This window comes from Drosophila suzukii, chromosome 3, assembly GCF_043229965.1.
Source record: "Drosophila suzukii chromosome 3, CBGP_Dsuzu_IsoJpt1.0, whole genome shotgun sequence".
In the NCBI taxonomy this organism is placed as follows: Eukaryota; Metazoa; Arthropoda; class Insecta; order Diptera; family Drosophilidae; genus Drosophila; species Drosophila suzukii.
Genome location: NC_092082.1, coordinates 29,081,343 through 29,101,574, shown reverse-complemented (window position 1 = coordinate 29,101,574; position 20,232 = coordinate 29,081,343). Strand labels below are relative to the sequence as shown.

At 41.4% G+C, this 20,232-nt stretch overlaps 1 protein-coding gene across 1 annotated transcript; it reads right to left on the bottom strand.

Moving 5' to 3' along the window:
* Positions 1-1,596: 1,596 nt before the first annotated feature.
* LOC139352719 (uncharacterized) lies at positions 1,597-2,139 on the bottom strand. The gene has a single exon (XM_070995348.1). It carries the CDS (start codon positions 2,137-2,139, stop codon positions 1,597-1,599), a length of 543 nt encoding a protein of 180 aa, XP_070851449.1.
* Between the last annotated feature and the right edge of the window lie 18,093 nt (positions 2,140-20,232).

Here is a 20,232-nt window from a genome sequence, read left to right as displayed (position 1 = left end):
GTTAATTGAGTGTCTTCGGTTGCTTTGTTATACACTTAATTAGCTAGTGCAAGGCAATCTTTAGTTTTCTTTTTGGTTTTCGAGTGTTTTGTGCTTGTTTTATTGAGTGATTTTCGGCTTGTGCCTGCGAGTTAAAATTTGGAATATTTGTTCACAATATTCACGTTTTGCACAATATAAAAGAGCAATCTTTGATATCGTTGCTCGGAAACCATAAAACATTCGTTTTATTCGTTTATTGAAATTTTTAGGCTGCTTTAATTCAGTGTAAGTCCATAAATTGTTTGGACCCGACGCTTTGATTGTTCGACGCTTCTTCTTTTATTTTGGTGCGGGAAAAGACAAGAGGGCTGCGTCTGCTATGCTTTGTTTGTTTGTGTGATGATCGAGCCAAACATCTGCGATAGTAATTTATAGCGACCAAGAAACGACCAAGTTGGCTTATGGTTTCAGGACGTGCATAATTAAGAATGGCATCTATGCGATCGGTAGGTGGTTTAATTCCAAATACGTTGATCGTGTAGCTGAGAAAATGTACTTGAGATTGCGCAAACTGGCATTTGGTCAGATTGATGCTTAGGCCATGTGTCTGAAGTACTCGCAAGAGAGCCCGAAGATGTTCTTCGTGTTCACCGATGGAATGCGACGTTATAAGTATGTCGTCTATGTAGCAATAAATGTCCATATGTCCATAAAGCGTTGAAATGTTTGAGTCGCGTTTTTTAACCCAAACGGCATGGGAATTTGGTAGTATGCTTTAACCAAATCAAGGTTTGAAAAAATCTTCTTTCCTTGCGGTTGTTACGTGAAGTCGTGGACCAAGGACTTTTTGACGGGCGACATATGCCTTGCTCAATCAAGAAGATTATTTTTCTCTTGGCAGTGACAAGTTTTTCACCGGAGAGGCGTCGTGATCTATCAGCAACATGTATTCCATTTGTTTCAATGTAGTGACGCACGTCGTGTTGGGTAGCTGCTTTTATCGATGGCTTTGTCACGTCGACAAATTCAAATGAGTGACGAACTTTCCATAAGTATGAATGACAGTCTGGTTCGCTGCGTACAGTGTCAAATCGCTCAGAGTAGTTTTTTTGTCTAACCAGCGTTCGTGGTATGACGGAAACCACAGATCCAGAATCAACGATTCTGCTCCTGTGAAACAGCTGGCTGAACTGTGGGCTCGCTGGTTATAATCGTGCTGCCGCCGACCAGCGTGTCGGGCGACAGCTCCTTTAGTTTAACGACGAGGAGCGGGAACATGGTGGGCGGCACTTTTGAGCGTTTTCACCAAATCGGTCGTGGTAGAAACAAAGCTTCTCTTGAGGCCCAGATGCCTGTTGATTCGAATTTCCAGTTTGTACGTGGCCACGCGATGAACTGCGTGAGCGCCCTTGGAATTGGAGACGTTTGACGTCCTTTTGCAATACGTCAAACTTCTGTGACAGCGAACGCAAGTTTTCGTTGATCTTTTTCCAGGGGTCTTCGGTGGAAGTTGCGCAAACAGATGGGCCCGCTGCAGTCGAGGTATTCGTGCTGATCGCAAAAGTGGCGTTGTGGCTTACCGCTTCGAGCATCTTGTTTGCGATCTTAGCGAGCTTATCCGTCCGTCTCTTCCCAAGCTGTAAGAGTGGGGCGAATTGACGCCGGCATCTCTGCCAGGAAAAGAGTGAGAATGATGTTCTCGCTGCCCGGGTCCGGAGCTAGTCGTCGCATGTTGGCCAGGATCTCAGATGGTTTTAGACCAGATTTACCTCCACCCTGCAGAAGTCGGCGTAGTTTCGACTCTGGAGATTCCGCAAAGTTTTGTAGTAAGCGATTTTTAATTGCTACGTACTTGTTTTCGTTGAGTGGTCGAATGACTAAGTCTTCCACTGCCAAAACTACATCCTCCTCCAGGTGAAGGGTAACATGGTCGAACTTGTCGGTGTCGTCGATAATCTGGTGCAACCGAAATGACCGCTCCACTTGCGCAAACCATAGTTGAGGGTTGCTATGTGCGAATTTTGGCAAGTGGACAGTCGCACGCGTGTGTGTGCGAGTAGTCTCATCCCGGTTGCCAGGTGCATTTGTCAGAAGTGCCTCGAGTTGCTGCTGCAGATCTCGGACTTGAGCAGTTAAATCAGGATTTGAATCCGGCATGATGAATGGAAAATCGGAGCGATCGCTTTCTTCGTCGAAATTTAGCCGCCTACCTTTTATTTTTCGCAAATCGTATTTGCATCTGTTCATTCAGTGCGCAAATTCTTAATTGTGAAAGTGTGTGTCAGTTTCATACAATAAGTATTATTTCCTTTTCGGGGTCACCACTATGACGAAGTATGTTTGCCATTAAAGTTTTATTGAGATTAAGAACTACAAAGATTATTAATATTATCAAGACACGTGCGTCGCTCGCTGATTAATACTTCGAGTGTTGCCACACCGTTCTTTTAAGTCAGCTAACAAGCTTCTGTTGGCGCTGCTGCCATATTAGGTTGCCACATGTGCAATATGTGCAATCTTGGAAACAGTCGCTTTGCTGCCTGCATATCTTTACTTCCCTCGCACTCCCCTTAACTTTTCTTTTGTTTCAATATATTTTTTTTAATATTTGTTACAGTTTATTATTAGCCTAGTTGCTTTTTATACCCGTTACTCGTAGAGTAAAAGGGTATACTAGATTCGTCGAAAAGTATGTAACAGGCAGAAGGAAGCGTTTCCGACCCCATTAAGTATATATATTCTTGATCATGATCACTAGCCGAGTCGATCTAGCCATGTCCGTCTGTCCGTCTGTCTGTCCGGATGAACGCTGAGATCTCGGAAACTATGAGAGCTAGGCTATTGAGATTTGGCGACAGATTCCTGAGCTTCTTATGCAGCGCAAGTTTGTTTCAGTAGACTGCCACGCCCACTCTAACGCCCACAAACCGCCCAAAACTGTAACTCCTACAGTTTTGATGCTAGAAAGAAAATATTAACTGAAATGTATTGTTCTCATCAATACCTATCGATTGACTTAATCGATTTGCCACGCCCACTTAAACGCCCACAAACCGCGAAAACCTGTGACGCCCGCAATTTGCATGCTAGATAAAAAATTGTAACTGAAATGTATTGGTGTCGTCAATACCTATCGATTGATCCAAAAATAAATTTGCCACGCCCACTCTAACGCCCATAACGCTTAAATCTGTCTACCGCCGGTAGGTGGCGCATTTTAATCTCGCTTTGCTGCTTGCATATCTCTATTTCCCTTTGAGTGACGGGTATCTGATAGTCGAGGTACTCGACTATAGCGTTCTTCCTTGTTTCATTTGCAATTTAGTTTTCTATTGATTTTATTTAATTTGTTTCAAAAAATGTTATTTGTATTTATTTCACTTGTGTTTACAGTGGTTGCATTTTAAGTCTTAGGCGCCAATAAAATTGTTTACTATTAGTTTATTATAAATCTTTTTTTTTTCACTTGGTGATAAACCACACAAAAGAGCGTTTAGCTTCTGGAGGCGATATCGAGCGGCAGTTTTCTACATATGCTCGCATTGCTCTCCGCTCTTCCTCTTCAATAATTATAAGTTTCTGCTCTACACGCCCATTATTCTATTTAAAAATATTATATTCGTATTCCATAAATTCAATTTATTTCGACTGTATGTAAATATGTACAATTTAGACACAGTGCAGTGAAGTGAGATCCTTCAATAGTTCTAGGGGAACCGCTTTCGTTGAAAAACATATGAATACTGCGACATACATTTTTAAAGCTGCCTTGCCACGCACTCCTAGCGACACTCGGATTGGACCGAAGAGATCGACTCCGCTTATTCTAAAGGGTCGACTGATTCTGACACGGTCAAGAGGCAGGTTTCCCATTATTTGCGACATTAACCGTGGCTTGTACCGGAAACAGTGCGTGCATCGGCGCACAAAAGCACTGCACTCGCGTCGTGCATTGACCAACCAAATTGTCTGGCGAAGCAGGCCGACTAGCGCTCGTGGTCCAGCATGGCAATTAGCATAGTGCAGGTGCTTAATGCCTTTAGGCATTAATATTGGGAATTTGGCACTGGGTTCTAGATCCGCGTGCGCTAGTCGACCTCCCACTCGCACCAATGTTAAAGTACGGATTCCGAAAGTTTCCTTGCTGATAAATGGGTTAAGTTTTTGGTAAGAACTGGGTAATGGCAAATTTTTCTTTAATTTATTGAATTCGGCTGCAAACGATTCACGCTGAACAGCCTGCGCGATATAAGAGAACGAAAAGCTAAGCTCGGTAGCTGATAGGACGTGGTCGTTCCACAATTTCAAGGCCCTGCCGTAAACAAAACGAAAGATAAATGTTGTAATTCTCACAACCTTCACATAGGAAGAAGAATTTTCAACTACTTGGAGCAGCGGATGATTTGAGACAACAGCAACCGTATGGGCGGTTACTGGCGGTTTCATTTCGAGTTGGCTTTCGAGTGGCGTGTCAGCCAAGTGCTGATTAACTGGCCAATGAGTCGAGTCCGTGGACAAAAACGTAGGGCCTTCGAACCATAGCTTCGTATCGAGATCTTTGACCGTAGTCAACCGAGAGTGTAGGTCCGCTGGATTGAAGTTAGTCGGGACGTGTCGCCAGACTGCAGTTGGAGCCAGTTCGTGAATAGCCGAAACCCTATTTGCGACGAATGTTTTAAGTTTTGACAGATGAGTGCGCAACCAAAAGAGAACAACTTCAGAATCCGACCACATAGTAACCTGCTCGACGCGGTAAAGATTAAGCGTCTGCACATAACTCCATAACTTCGCTAAGAGGTGAGCCGCACAGAGTTCTAGTCTTGGAACACTAAGTCTATTAATCGGTGCTACCCTGGATTTGGCTGTTAGCAACCTAACCTTTATCCCCTCTGAGGTCACTGACCTTACGTACAGACAACAACCGTAAGCATCTTCTGACGCGTCCGTAAACCCGTGGATTTAATAAGTGCCGCCTAACTGAGTTCCGACATGCCGAGGGATGTTCAACGTTTCTAAGTCTGTAAAGCATGATGACACTGTCTTCCAACGATGCAGTACGTCGGCGGGTATTTCGTCGTCCCATTCCATTTCAAGCGCCCAGAGATTTTGAATTAATATCTTTCCAAGGGTAACGATAGGGCAAATGAGTCCTAACGGATCGAGCAGCCACGCTGCAAATGAAAGCATGGATCGCTTTGTGGGTGGGTCTTCAAGTCTGGTCCAATAAGGACTTCTGACTCGGCGACCTGTCGTTCGTTGGGGGTACAATTCGACGCCCACTTAGCGAAGACGAACCCTGCGGAATTTAAAATCTGTGTGATTTCCCCTCGCCATTTCCTTAACTCCCGGATGGAATCGGTCCCTGTTAGCAAGTCATCAACGTAAAAATCATTTGCTAGAGCCTGTGAAGCTAAGGGAAGAGAATCGGAGTAGATCTCGCTAAGCATCTTCAAACACCGTATTGCAAGGAAAGGAGCACTTGCCGTACCATACGTAACGGGGTTAAGCCGATAAATTTGTAAAGGGTCTTGCGGGGTCTCACGCAATTATATGAAAGTTTCTATAACTGAAACTTTCTATGGGCCTCATCTAATACCACTTGTCTGTACATTTAAGTAATGTCTGCCGACATAGCAAATTTATGGAACCGGAATTTAAGCAGCGTGGCATACAGGCAAGGCTGAATTGTTGGGCCTACCAAGAGAATTTCATTCAATGAAATTTGGGAAGTGGTTTTGCACGACGCGTCGAATACCACTCTTAATTTAGTCGAAGAGCTTTCAGGTCGGAGAACGCACTGATACGGAATAAAATAATGAGGCTCGTTGGGTATCCTATTATCTGTAGCCTCCATGTGACCGAGAGCTAAATATTCCTTCATAAACTGGATATACAACGAATTATTTTTTTGGGTTCCCTTTCATACGCCGTTCTAAGGACAGAAACCGTCGTCGTGCAGTTTCATACGAGGAACCGAGACACGAAGAACTCCATTTGAAAGGCAGGATAACTACAAATTTTCCTGTAGAGTCACGCGAGATGGTGCTAGCAAACGATTTTTCACTCATCACTTGATCAGGGGTATAGAGCTGCGATTTCCTTAAGTCGGGTATTCTTTCAATTTCCCAGAACTTCCTTAGCGTGAGATCCAAATTGTTGTCCTCAGTAGCTACTAGAGTGGAATATGAGATACATCGTGCAGGCGGATTTTCTTTATAGGTCCCTGACGCTACCCAGCCAAAGACAGTATTTTGTAGAGTTGGACCTGAGTGCTTGTAACGTATTTTTCCTTCCCTAAGCAAATCGAAAAACAACTCAGCGCCGATCAACCTTTCGACGCGTTTGGGCTTGTAAAAGTAAGGGTCTGCTATGGAGATATCATTACGAATCCAATCGGAAGAGATTGCGGTTGCTTCTGGATGATACCCGGAAATCGACGGTAAAATTATGCATTCAACTGCCGCTTCGAAGGAGTTTAATCGCGACCCAATTGTCGTCTGGACTGCGAAGCTAGCTGAACACGCGGAATTCCCAATGCCTGAGAATTTAGCCTCATGCCGATACCGTTTTAATTGCAGATTAATTACTAATTCCTCCGTAATAAAATTAACCTGTGACCCTGAGTCTAGCAAAATCCTAGCGCACAGCTTGGCTCCTGACTGACTTTCAACCTCGACAAGGGCCGTTGCAAGTAAAACGTGATCCACTTTTTGGGGCATAGGCTGACTAACCTAGGCACTTAGTGACTGTTGGGCCGTCAATAGGCGATGGCAATTGATTGCCCGACGGTACTTGGGAGGTTGAGGTATACCGTTGCAGAAGTGTGTGATGAGCCTTCGTACAAATTCGACAACGAGATGATTGGCATGTTGCGACACTATGTCCTCTGCGAAGACAATTGATGCGGCGCATTTTTTGCGAACTTGAACCGAGCTTCTACCGAGATATTAGCGTAAGATGTACAACTCTGAATGAAATGGTTGTCTGACTTGCAGATACAACATTTAGACTTAAGTTCTTTGACAGGGCCGCTTTGCCGCTTTGCTATATCTGGGCTTCTTCCCTAGCTGCCCCTGTTTGGGAGCTTTTCTGCCTGTCGTGGATTCCTCAGCCGCTAGGTGTTGATATCGTTTGTTAAGCGCCTCTGAGCAATCTTTCCATAACGGAATAGAATCGTAACTAAGTTGTTCTTCCCATCGCGACCGCGTTTTGGGATCTACTCTAGACATGACGATGTGAATTATCATTGCGTTGGCGAGAATTTTCTCGTTGCCGAGCGAGAGAAGAGATTCATATATAGCAGTAACAGTGTCGATAAGGGATCGTAACGCCGAGGCGGATGGCGCTTGCATTGTTGGGATTTCAAACAACCGAGAGATACTTTTAAAATATATTAGGCACGGATTATCATAAACCCTGACCAAGGCCGCATGGGCCTTTGCGTAATTTGCTTCTGTGATCTGGTAAGCCTTTACTGTTCCTAAGGCTTCCTTCTCTAATCAGGATAACAAGTGATTAAACTTTTCAACATTTGATAGAGATTCGTCGTCGTGAACTGAGCTGTTAAATAAACCTATAAAATGTTTGAGCTCGGCATAGTTTCCGTCGAATTTCGGGAGTTTCATTTGTGGTAGTATTCTGCTGTGACTTGCTGAAGAATTTAAGCTGCTATTATTTGCGAAGGTAGAATGATTTCTTTCTCCTTCGGCCCGATTACAATTTGACATTAATAATGCCTTTGCGGATACACATAATTCTTCTAACTCCTCTCTACATGCTAGTTCATTATTAATTGCCTCTAGTTGTTGTTGCAACTCGAACGCTTTTTCGATGTATCCATTTAAAATACCTAAACGACATTCCATTTCGCATGCATTAGGGGAAGTTACTTGACCACGAACTGTGGCCTCAATTCTAATTATATGACTCTTATTCCGCTCAAGCTGTTCCAGCAATTCGTTTGTGTCGTCCTCCGCTGAGGGAGTTCTGCCAATACGTTTCCGACTTCCACCCATTGTGACTAGAAACTTCCGCTTTTTAGATTATTTCTAACCAGCAAATGCCAATGCAATGCTGCTGGTAGCGATAGAATGTATGCACTGTCCCACCGTACTGAAAATATCTGCTAGGCTATGCGCGATTGGAGCAAGGAAGGCGAAAAGACCGACACAACCAAAGAGCGCGCGAAGAACGGGGCAAGGCAGATTAAGCAAGCCCGAATGTGTGTGTGTGTATGTGTTGGGTATGGGGGTTTGTTTGGTTGATGACTGAAAGCCAAGTGAATTATAATATGTGTTTATGCAAGTGATGGAAATAAATATTGCATATATTTACGTAGGCCACTTTACCATGTAAAATGCGGATCGCTGTACAGGCGCTCCCGCGATGAGATGACGATTGGGATGTACTTCTCGGGGTTCCCGACGAGGTTAGGTTGAAGCCCGCTAATGCTCTCCTGTGACGAAATGGAGGTTAGGGATGCAGCTGATGTGCGCTCCCTCTACGATGATGTATGTGGGGCTCACCACTCTCCGGGTGCTCCAGCGACGAAAGACGATGTTCTATTGCACCTCTCTAAGGGTGCCGATGAGATTGTGAGTGTAAGCCGAGATGTAAGTGTGTACTGCGCTCCGGTTGTGCGGGCGCTCGAACGACGAAAGACGAAATTAAAGTTGCACGGGCGCGTAAGTGCGTCTCCAAATCTTGGAGACCATGCACCCAATGTACGATGCCGATGCACGTATTGCGCAACGCAAAATGGCCGCGTGCACTTATTATATAACTCTTGGTGATTTGCCAACTTATAACAATACGCAAATCCGAAGTTTAGATGACGGCCAAGAACCAGTGAGTCCACCCGGGGGCGCCAATGTTTGCTCAGAGAGCAGGAGTAAATATGCAACTTCGCGAACCCACTGGTTTTATTTAAAACATAGCTTAGCCGTCATCTATGTAAATTGTGCAATTCCAAGAGCTTTTTTGTTCAACAATGTTACCAACTCCCTTTTTTCAGATCTTCTTCCTATTCCATTAGTATCTAGAGTTAGTATTTTTTGTAATCTAGTATTATTTTTAATCTAGTAGTTTGTTGTATGATCGTTGCTTGCCGACCTGTAGGGGAAAATTTGTTAGCGATTATCAGCTGTGCTACGCCCCTGCTCGCAGCTTTCGATAGTCGGCGTCGCAACGACCAAAAAAACAACAATAGTTAGATGATTTCAATTAGAAATAGTGAGATGACCAAACAGCCGTGTTAGTGGATTTTGTTCTTAATAGCATAAAAGAAGACAACATAAATGATCAGGATGTCAAATTAATTAATATTAAGCTTCAGAAATTTGTTGGTTTCGTCAAGACACGATTTAGCAAATGTAATAGAACAATAGACCGTTTTAAGGAAAAACATTAAGTTTGGCTTTCTCCCAAACTTATAATAGAGCTTAAGGGCCAGGCCACTATATCAACAACAAGGAAGAACGCTATAGTCGAGTACCAGAACTATCAGATACCCGTTACTCAGCCAAAGGGACCAAAGGGAAATGAAGATATGCAAGCAGCAAAGCGAGATTGAAATGCGCCAAACTCAATCGATAGGTATTGATGAAAACAATACATTTCAATTAAAGTTTTTATTCTAGCATCAAAACTGTAGGAGCCACAGTCATGTGCGGATTGTGGGCGTTATGGTGGGCGTGGCACCCTGCTAAAACAAACATTCTGCATGCCTAATCCCAGTATTGTAGCTCTTATAGTTTCCGAGATCTCAGCGATCATACGGATAGACGGACAGACGGACATGGCTAGATCGACTCGGCTAGTGATCCTGATCAAGAATATATATACTTTATGGGTTTGGAACGCTTCCTTCTGCCTGTTACATACTTTCCGACGAATCTAGTATACCTTTTACTCCACGAGTAACTGGTATAAATAAAGTAAACATCAGCTTACCTTCGAAGTCAAATCAATTGCTCCTTTTGCGTTTCAAGTTCCCACCAAATTGCATCGGTCAGCATAATTGAATTTCACAATGAGATGCGTATTGTGTATTAAGAAAAAAGGTTTAACACCCGAGTTTTAAAATAAAAAAATACATTTTTTTAATCATCTTCAAACAACGAATTTAATTTGCATGCAAACTGCGTAATTAAAAGTCGAATAAAAACTACGCTGTGTGCATAGGTATGCTAACAAACATACATATGTTCATTGAAATCTGTGTGAAATAATTATTAATTTACGTTGCGTTACGTTTATGTTTGTTTATATACGTATGTAGGCAAAACATTTATTACAACACATTACCGATTTCATTTTGTTAAGAAAAACGTGCTCAAATAAAAATAAAATTGTAAAAAAAATCATTTTGTATACCCTTGCAGAGGGTATTATTATTTCAGTCAGAAGCTTGCAACGCAGTGAATGAGATTTTTCCAACCCCATAAAGTATATATATTCTTGATCAGCATCACTAGACGAGTCGATCAAACTAGTCCCTCAGTTTTAAAGCTATCGGGCTGAAACTTTCCCAAAAATCTTCTTTCTTTTGCAGGTAGTATATAAATCGGAACCAGCCGGATCGAACAACTATATCTTATAGCTCCCATAGGAATAACCGAAAAAAAATTTTCAAAAACTTAAAAAAATTATACTTTTGGTGTTTTTAAACATATAACCTCCTACGCTTGGAAAAAACATTTTTAAATTAGTTCTGAATTTCAAATTAAATTTTATGAAAGTCAGTCGGACGACTATATCATATAGCTGCCATAGGAACGCACAGAAAATTGGTGGGAAAATAAAATGAATCACATTCTAGGTTCGGTGTTTTTTGACATATTATCTTATACTATTGGGAATATAATCCTGATCAAGAATATATATACTTTACGGGGTCGGAATCGCTTCCTTCTGCCTGTTACATACTTTCTAGTATACCCTTGACCACCGACGCTTCGGACGTCGCAATTGGTGCAGTATTACTTCAAGAAGGTAAACCAATTACTTTTATTTCAAAAATCTTGACTAAAACGGAACAAGTTTATGCAACTAATAAGAAGGAACATTTAGCCATAGTATGGGCTCTTAAAAATCTAAGATACTACTTTTACAGAGTGATTGGAATTGAAATTTAAACCGATCATCAACCATTATCTCCCGCAATCTCTGATAAAAATCCCAATATCGAAGTGAAACGCTGTTACTTCTTCATAGAAAGTATCACTCCAAAAGTCATTTATAAGCCAGGTACAACTAATGTAGTTGCAGACGCCCTATGAAGGATTGAGATCAGCAACTTAACTGACAGTAACGAATCGGTCTCAGATCAAAACACTGAGCATTCAGCAGAGAGTACAGGGAGGTATACAATACATGAGTCGATTAATATATTTGAGAATACCAGACATATAATAGAATTTGACACTTCCGAAAATTTGATATCAATCTTAAGGGAAAATATTCCTCCTAATTTAACGGTAAATATTCATTGTACTTTAGAAAACTTTTATAGAATTCAAAATCCACTTAAGGAAAATTTTATGAATAAATGTTTGTATACACGAATATTTTTCAATGATGTGGAAAATTCTTAAAACAGAGCACTTATAGTCGAAGAGACACATTGCAACCAATCAGTAGATTGTATTATTGGCCAAACTTACAAATTTATAGAAAATATATAACATTGTAAAATTTGCAATGAAAACAAGGAAGAACGCTATAGTCGAGTACCTCGACTATCAGATACCCGTTACTCAGCTAAATAGAGATATGCAAGCAGCAAAGCGAGATTAAAATGCGCCACCTACCGGCGGTATACAGAATTAAGCGTTATGGGCGTTAGAGTGGGCGTCGCATTTTTTTTTAGATCAATCGATAGGTATTGACGAGACCAATACATTTCAGTTAAAAATTTTTATCTAGCATGAAAATTGTGGGCGTCACAGGTTTTCGCGGTTTGTGGGCGTTAAAGTGGGCGTAGCAAACTTTTTTTGGGTCAATCGATAGGTATTGATGAGAACAATACATTTCAGTTAAAATTTTTACTCTAGCATCAAAACTGTAGGAGCCACAGTTTTGGGCGGTTTGTGGGCGTTAGAGTGGGCGTGGCACTCTGCTGAAACAAACTTGCGCTGCGCAGGAATCTCAGGAATCTGCACGCCTAATCCCAGTAATGTAGCTTGTATAGTTTCCGAGATGTCAGCGTTCATACGGACAGACGGACAGACGGACATGGCTAGATCGACTCGGCTAGTGATCCTGATCAAGAATATATATACTTTATGGGGTCGGAAACGCTTCCTTCTGCCTCTTACATACTTTCCGACGAATCTAGTATACCCTTTTACTCTACAAGTAACGGGTATAAAAATACGAAATACATTTAAAACAAGGAAGAACGCTATAGTCGAGTACCTCGACTATCAGATACCCGTTAATCAGCTAAATAGAGATATGCAAGCAGCAAAGCGAGATTCAAATGCGCCACCTACCGACGGTATACAGAATTAAGCGTTATGGGCGTTAGAGTAGGCGTGGCATTTTTTTTTAGATCAATCGATAGGTATTGACGAGACCAATACATTTCAGTTAAAAATTTTTGAAAATTGAAAATTGTGGGCGTCACAGGTTTTCGCGGTTTGTGGGCGTTAAAGTGGGCGTAGCAAACTTTTTTTGGACCAATCGATAGGTATTGATGAGAACATTACATTTCAGTTAATATTTTCTTTCTAGCATCAAAACTGTAGGAGTTACAGTTTTGGGCGGTTTGTGGGCGTTAGAGTGGGCGTGGCAGTCTACTGAAACAAACTTGCGCTGCATAAGAAGCTCAGGAATCTGTACGCCAAATCTCAATAGCCTAGCTCTCATAGTTTCCGAGATCTCAGCGTTCATCCGGACAGACAGACGGACAGACGGACATGGCTAGATCGACTCGGCTAGTGATCCTGATCACGAATATATACTCTATGGGGTCGGAAACGCTTTCTTCTGCCTGTTACATACTTTCCGACGAATCTAGTGTACCCTTTTACTCTACAAGTAACGGGTATAAAAATACGAAATACATTTAAAACAAGGAAGAACGCTATAGTCGAGTACCTCGACTATCAGATACCCGTTACTCAGCCAAATGGAGATATGCAAGCAGCAAAGCGAGATTAAAATGCGCCACCTACCGGCGGTATACAGAATTAAGCGTTATGGGCGTTAGAGTGGGCGTGGCAAATTTTTTTTTGGACCAATCGATAGGTATTGTCGAGAACAATACATTTCAGTTAAAATTTTTTATCTAGCATAAAAATTTTGGGCGTCACTGGTGGGCGTTAGAGTGGGCGTGGCAAACTTTTTTTGTGTCAATCGATAGGTATTGATGAGAACAATACATTTCAGTTAAAATTTTTGTTCTAGCATCAAAACTGTAGGAGCCACAGTTTTAGGCGGTTTGTGGGCGTTAGAGTGGGCGTGGCACTCTACTGAAACAAACTTGCGCTGCGCAGGAATCTCAGGAATCTGCGTGCCTAATCCCAGTATTGTACCGCTCATAGTTTCCGAGATCTCAGCGTTCATACGGACAGACGGACATGGCTAGATCGACTCGGCTAGTGATCCTGATCAAGAATATATATACTTTATGGGGTCGGAAACGCTTCCTTCTGCCTGTTACATACTTTCCGACGAATCTAGTATACCCTTTTACTCTACGAGTAACGGGTATAAAAATTCTTTAATATCCCTGCCCGAAAAAATTTAAAACCCGGATGAGGCAAATCGACCAAATATAAATACTATAGTGCGATTGAAAAGCCAATTATGCCAAGAATAAAACAAGAGAGAACGCTATAGTCGAGTACCTCCACTATCAGATACCCGTTACTCAGCTAAAGGGACCAAAGGGAAACGGAGATATGCGAGCAGCAAAGCGAGATTGGAATGCGCCACGTATACGCGATCCCAATATATGGTTATGTGGGCAGTAGAAAGATTTAAGCGTTATGGTCGTGGCAATTTATCAATCGATAGGTATCGACGAGACTAAAAAATTTCAGTTATAATCTTTTTGCTAGCATGAAAATTGTTGGGCGCACAGGGATTGGCGTGGCATATTCAACATCGCATCGATCTTGATTTCGGTATGAATCGTTTTTGGTTTCAACATCGCATCGATCTCAATTTCGAGAAGAATCGATTTTGGTTTCAAAATCGCATCGATTTCGCTCCCAGAATCCATTCTCAATAAAAATGGTAAATTATTTAAATGTATTTATATTTTTGCCTTCCGGCTTTAATGTCATTATTAAGTCTGTATACATGCAGGAGGGGATGCAAAGTCGGACCAATTATAAATGTAGTTTCTTGATAAATTTTTTATAACGTACGATCTTAAATAATAAGTATATTCTACATCTATTTTTTGCACAATAAATATAAACTTCACTTGAATTTATTTTGTGGATTAAAGATTTTTTTAATTTTAAGTAACATAAAATTATTTTTATTTAAGCCTGAAAAGCACACGGTGCAATCGGTGGCATGACATCTTTAATTTCATCATTATTTACGGCACCTAAAACAAGAAATAATTTTTATTTATACTATACAAACATATACACTGGCTGCGAGTAACAATCACAATCTAATACAGACGTACATATAAGTATATTGCTTACGCATATTTATGTGTACATTTGAAGTTATTTTGTCTATCACTGTGCGTGCAAGTTATCGAACCCGTGAAACTAGGCCGCTTATGGCTTTTATAAACAATATTTTCAAACTCTACATTTGCCTTTTTCTTTGCCTTTGGCTTTGAGGTCCGACATTGGTCCCCAGCTAAGTTAAACAAATCAAAATTAAAGTAAGCATCAGCTTCAGCATAATCAATTGCGCCTTTTGAGTTTCAAGCTCCCACCAAATTGCATCGGTCAGCATAATTGAATTTCACAATGAGATGCGACAGTTTCATCTTAAGCTTTTAATCTAAACATAAATTGAAGATCTAAAAGTTCAAAAAGAAAAGCTCCTGGCCGAGGTTCATAGGATCAGATTAAGAAATGAGGGAGGAGTCCTATTTTGTCCGAGACCGCGATCGGTTCACAAGTATTAAAAGTGTCTTGTATTAATTGAGTATTAAGAATAAAGGTTTAACACCCGAGTTTTAAAATAAAAAAAAAAATTTTCAATTTTTCAAACAATGAATTTATTTGGAGCCCAACGTGGGGCTCCGTTAAAAAAAAAGTTCCAAAAATTGTTTAATGAAAAATAAGTTAAATATAAACGGAGCTCGCACGGCTAACAACACAACATTTTTAGTGGAAAAATTTAAAAATCCACCAAACGACACAACAAAGTCACAGTAATCGTTAAAAACAATTACATAAAAATTAATAAATTTAATAATCCATTTAAAGGTGAATTTAAAATAAAGGTGGACCAAAATCTTAAACCAAAAAAATACAAGAATACAACAAAAAAAAAGTTTTAAAAAAACGCAAAAAATTATTTAATACCAGAAACGCATTAAACTAAAACATTTAAACAAACAAGAACTAATAACAACATAAAAAAAAACACAACACGCTGAAACAAGAAAAACTGAATGAGGAAGGAAGAGCATTCTATCTCCATTGATCTTCACTGAATCCAAGGAGGAAAATTAGCCCACAACAACAAAGAAGGAAGTCTCGTGAGGAATTAATTTACAATAACAAAAAATTAAAGATTATAATTTAAGATCAGGGAATTTGAGAAAAATGATATAAGACATTGACACAATCTGTCAGACACAATCTGGAAGATTTGATAAATAACTTTGGTGAATTAAATTTAACAATGGCAACCGGTGGTTCAGCACCAAATTTTACTGCAGGTAGTATAGCCACATTAATAAATAGATTGATGAAAGTTCAATTAAATGAAGTGAGCAGGAAAATAGAAGCTTTAGAAGGAAGGTTAGCCACAGATGTAAATACTGGGAGGACTATAAAATACAAACAATCGATCCAACTATCAAATGCGATACAACACTTGAAGTGGTAAAATCCTTACCAAAATTCACCAGGGAACCAACACAATATGTAGGTTGGAGGGAAGCCGCAGACTCTGTAATGAGTCTTTATAAAATTCAAAGTGTACAATATTTTATCGCCTTAACAATTTTACGAAATAAAATTATGGGAGCTTCCCATGATGCTCTTACCAATCATGGCACCGTTTTAAACTTTCGAGAATTCTTATCTAGATTGGACTTTATATAAAGCGATAAACGACCAATACATATTCTCAAGTCAGAACTAAGTATCCTCAGGCAGGGACGAATGACAGTTACTGAACACTATAATGAAGTCAATAAAAAAATTACTTTATTAATAAGCAAAACCATAATGACATACGGAAAGGACAGCGTAATTACCAAGGAAACAAACAAAACAGTACGAATATTTATATCCGGGCTAAATGGACCTATCTCAGAAACTCTTTTCTCATTAAATCCACCAGATTTGCCCAATGCTTTGGGAAAGGTCCAAGAGTTAGAATCAAACAATTTCCGTGCTTAATTTGCAAACAGGTTTAATGGACTTAAAAATGAAAATAAATATCAGGGAAACAACTTACGATTTGATTCAAAACGACAGAATAATAATACCAATAAAATGGGAAATAATTGGAGTAACTTGACTGTTTTATAGAGCAGGGAGCTTAAATAATTTTAAATATGCACCTACTTATTTGTTTTTGTCTTTAAATTAATAACCGTAAAGTCCCCAACTTCTGTGACTGTCAGTGTTGAGTGGCCACTCAATCAGAACTTTGTCGCAGAATAGAGGCCTGACTTTGAAATTATTGGTAACCTTAGAAATTCCCTGTTTTGTTCATGGACAAATTTACCAGAATTTCCTTAAAACAAGAACTATGAGTTATCCTTTTTATAATACTATACCTACAACTAAGTGTCGACGACTACTTGTTAAAATTAACGTAAATACAATTTATAGGTGCTTTCTGGCCGACGCCACACGACGTACTACGCATTTGCCCGGTCGTTTGAATTGGTTCGAGTCCAGAAAGAGCAGGAGCGCAAGCATTACGGTAACACATTTAGCAGTTGCGGTGCGGGTCTACTGTTCGTTTGTCGATCCAGGACAGAATGGGGGTGGGGGAACTGACAGGAAACTCAAAGCCGACGCCCTACAACGTACTAGGCATTGGTCCGGTCGTTTGCTTGGTTCGAGTCTTTGCTGTTTCCCTTGACATATTTGGGCGATGGACGATTTTTAGTTTCTCTGGCCGACGCCCCACAACGTATTAGGCTAGTTGGTCAGGTAGTTTGCTTGGTTCGAGTCCAGAGAAATAGGAGACGGTTGTGGAGCCCGAGAATGATCGGTCAAATAACTTGTTTTCCGACGACTGGCGGGATGGGGTTTTTGGACAGATTCCTTATCTAAATACAGCCATTCCGTTTGGAACATTTGGGATGTCTAGAAAAAGGGAAAGTAAGGGCATGTTAGCTTAGCGGAACCGCGTTGTGTAGAAGCGGCTAACACCCCTAGTTAGGGAAATTTATTTGTTTTTGTTTGGGGCTTAAATATCGGACGGTTCTTGACCGAAGAGAAACTTGAGAAGCAGAGGGAAGCACCCCCAGTTGATAAACATTCTTATTGTCGACTTATTCAGCGTTTACGTCGCTGACCGGGTATTTTGAAAAGATTCACTTAAAGCTTTTATACCAATCGTATAAATGAAGGGGGCCAAGAAGAAGGTCTTATTCCAACCCAGCACCGGAAGAGTGACCCGGGCAACAACGCGCGGTGAAAATCACCAACCCCGCAGTGCAAGTGCGCCAAGGCTAGGAGATTCACCTGAAAGAGAGCCGTGGGAGCGCGCACAGAATCAGCCAGGGCAGGTAGATACCCTGTCCGAAGAAAACAATTTGGACCAATATACTGAAATGGAAGGAGCCGCCGGAGGGGAAAATCTACCCCTAGGACCGCCGAAAGGAAGATCAAGTATGCTTCCTCAATTTCAGAGGCACGAGGAGGACAACTTAGAGGCTGCCGAGAGACGTGAACAAAGATTGATGGAGCTCTTAAGGCAAAGCAATGAAATGCAGCGTGGGATGAGTGCCCAGATAGAAGCGCTGAAAGCACAGATAACAGAATTGCAGTCTCCGACAGCCAGGAGACCCGAACAGAAGGGACTGCCTTCGCCGCCCCGTACTGTTCCGAATCCAACGGACAGCTTTTTGAGATACCAAGAGACCCCGCCTCTGGAACCGGTAACACAGGACATGCTCAATAGCCAGATGCACCGGCTAAGAACACCCAGGCGGATGGACACCCCATCACACAGGCAATTCAGAACAAACGAGAGGGAGTCGAGTCATCAACTGCATCCAGAGATCGATCGGAACTCATCATTCCAAGGACCGCGACCAAAAGATGTCAGATTGGACAGATGGAACCTAAAGTTCGATGGAAGCGGACGCGGCATGACAGTTGAGAGTTTCCTATTCCGCGTGGACCGACTGCAAGAATTATATGACCTCAGCCGTCAACAAGTCTTTCGTGAATTCCATCTTCTGCTGGCAGGTGCAGCCACGAAATGGTATTGGCAGCTAATGGAGGACAAGGCAGGAGACTACAATTTTGACTACTATTCGTTGACACAGGTGATGGAGCGAGCGTTTTCCACTACCGGAAGTGACCTTATGAAAGTCAAGGAACTAATGGAACGCAAGCAAGGACAGCACGAAACCTTCAGCGATTATGTCTCCGATATGCACAACTTGCATTTCAAACTAAAGCATAAAATCGATGAAGATGAATTTGTTGAGCTTTTGAAAGACAACATGAACTCCCGGATGGGCGGCTTGTTGCTAACATCGCCATTAACTTCGTTAGCGGAGTTCAAAAAGGAGGGTCTCCGTGTGGATCGCTGGTTAAAAAATACTGCGAAAAACATGCCCATCACTACAAAGCTTTTCTAGTAGTACAAAAGTTTTTACACCTTATAAACATATAAATCAAATAATAAATAGGCTTTAATCGATCGTCAGTTGGATCAAAAGAGGAAACATTAAAACACAGATTCCATGCACCAAGTTTAAGAAAAAATACTAATGTACAGAATATACCTTTAACATAAAGCAACAGCAGTGAGGATATCAGCCTGGACAGCTCAGCCGATAAAACATGAGACTCTTGATCACAGGAGTGGGTCGAAGCCACACGTGAATGGGCGCCCAAAAAGGAGAAGAAACACGGAACAGACAACGATGGTCGTACGCAGATTCCTTTTGCGAAGTCATTCCATGCGGTCCGCATCGATCACTTAGAGCCTGTTACGTACGCCCTCCACATAGAAAGATTCACATAGAGAAACAACGACGAATCTTTAGCCAGGGGGAGGGGTGCATGTGACTAACCAGACTCATATTGGAAAAGCAGAAGAAAAAGCAATTCGGCAATTCTCGGGTGTCGCGTGGCCAGAACAACGGCCACTATCGACCTATTGGTAACCATACTCCGGTAGCTGGCAAAGGGCAACAGCCGGCCGTTGACTCCCAAGATAGCAGATATCAAGAAACTGTTATTCTAGGTGTGAACACCTAGTTTATCCGATCCATACCCGCAGCCAAGTAAAAGCTCTAGTCTGGTATAAAAGACCTTAGACAAATAGAGAAAGAGAGAGAATCCATTTGGGTGTCTTGCTGACGGAAGCCGGCAGCTTCGAGGGAAGGCGACTTTCCCTGGGGCAGTCGTCCATGGAGTCTTCTGCCACCAGGACCAGCCACCATATCCAACAATCCTTGAGGAGAACACAATTGCAGCTCGAAATAATCTTGTGTCGAACCAGCGCCGCTATTGCCATCAAAGAACGTGGAGAAGATCAACAATATGGACGACATCCGACATACTGCGATGTTTGTGGACGCAGTATCCGTGATCTCCATGCTCCTGAAATTTGTTCAGCTGTAGGAACCATCCGTTCAGAGCGTAGCGACCAATAGCATACGTCGGAGAAAGTAGTGATGCAATATAAATGTGTTAATCGAGCCAACCAAAGCTTAAGTGAACTCATGCATAACCAAGGACCAATATCCTCAAATAATACAATTGGATAACAAGTGAAAATCAAGCATTCAAACATGCATTGAAATATATTTAAACCAACCGAATCAATAGACAAAGTGCGAATCATGATAAACAATTAGAGAGGACGAATCTCTCCACCAGCCGTTAAAGAAGTCGC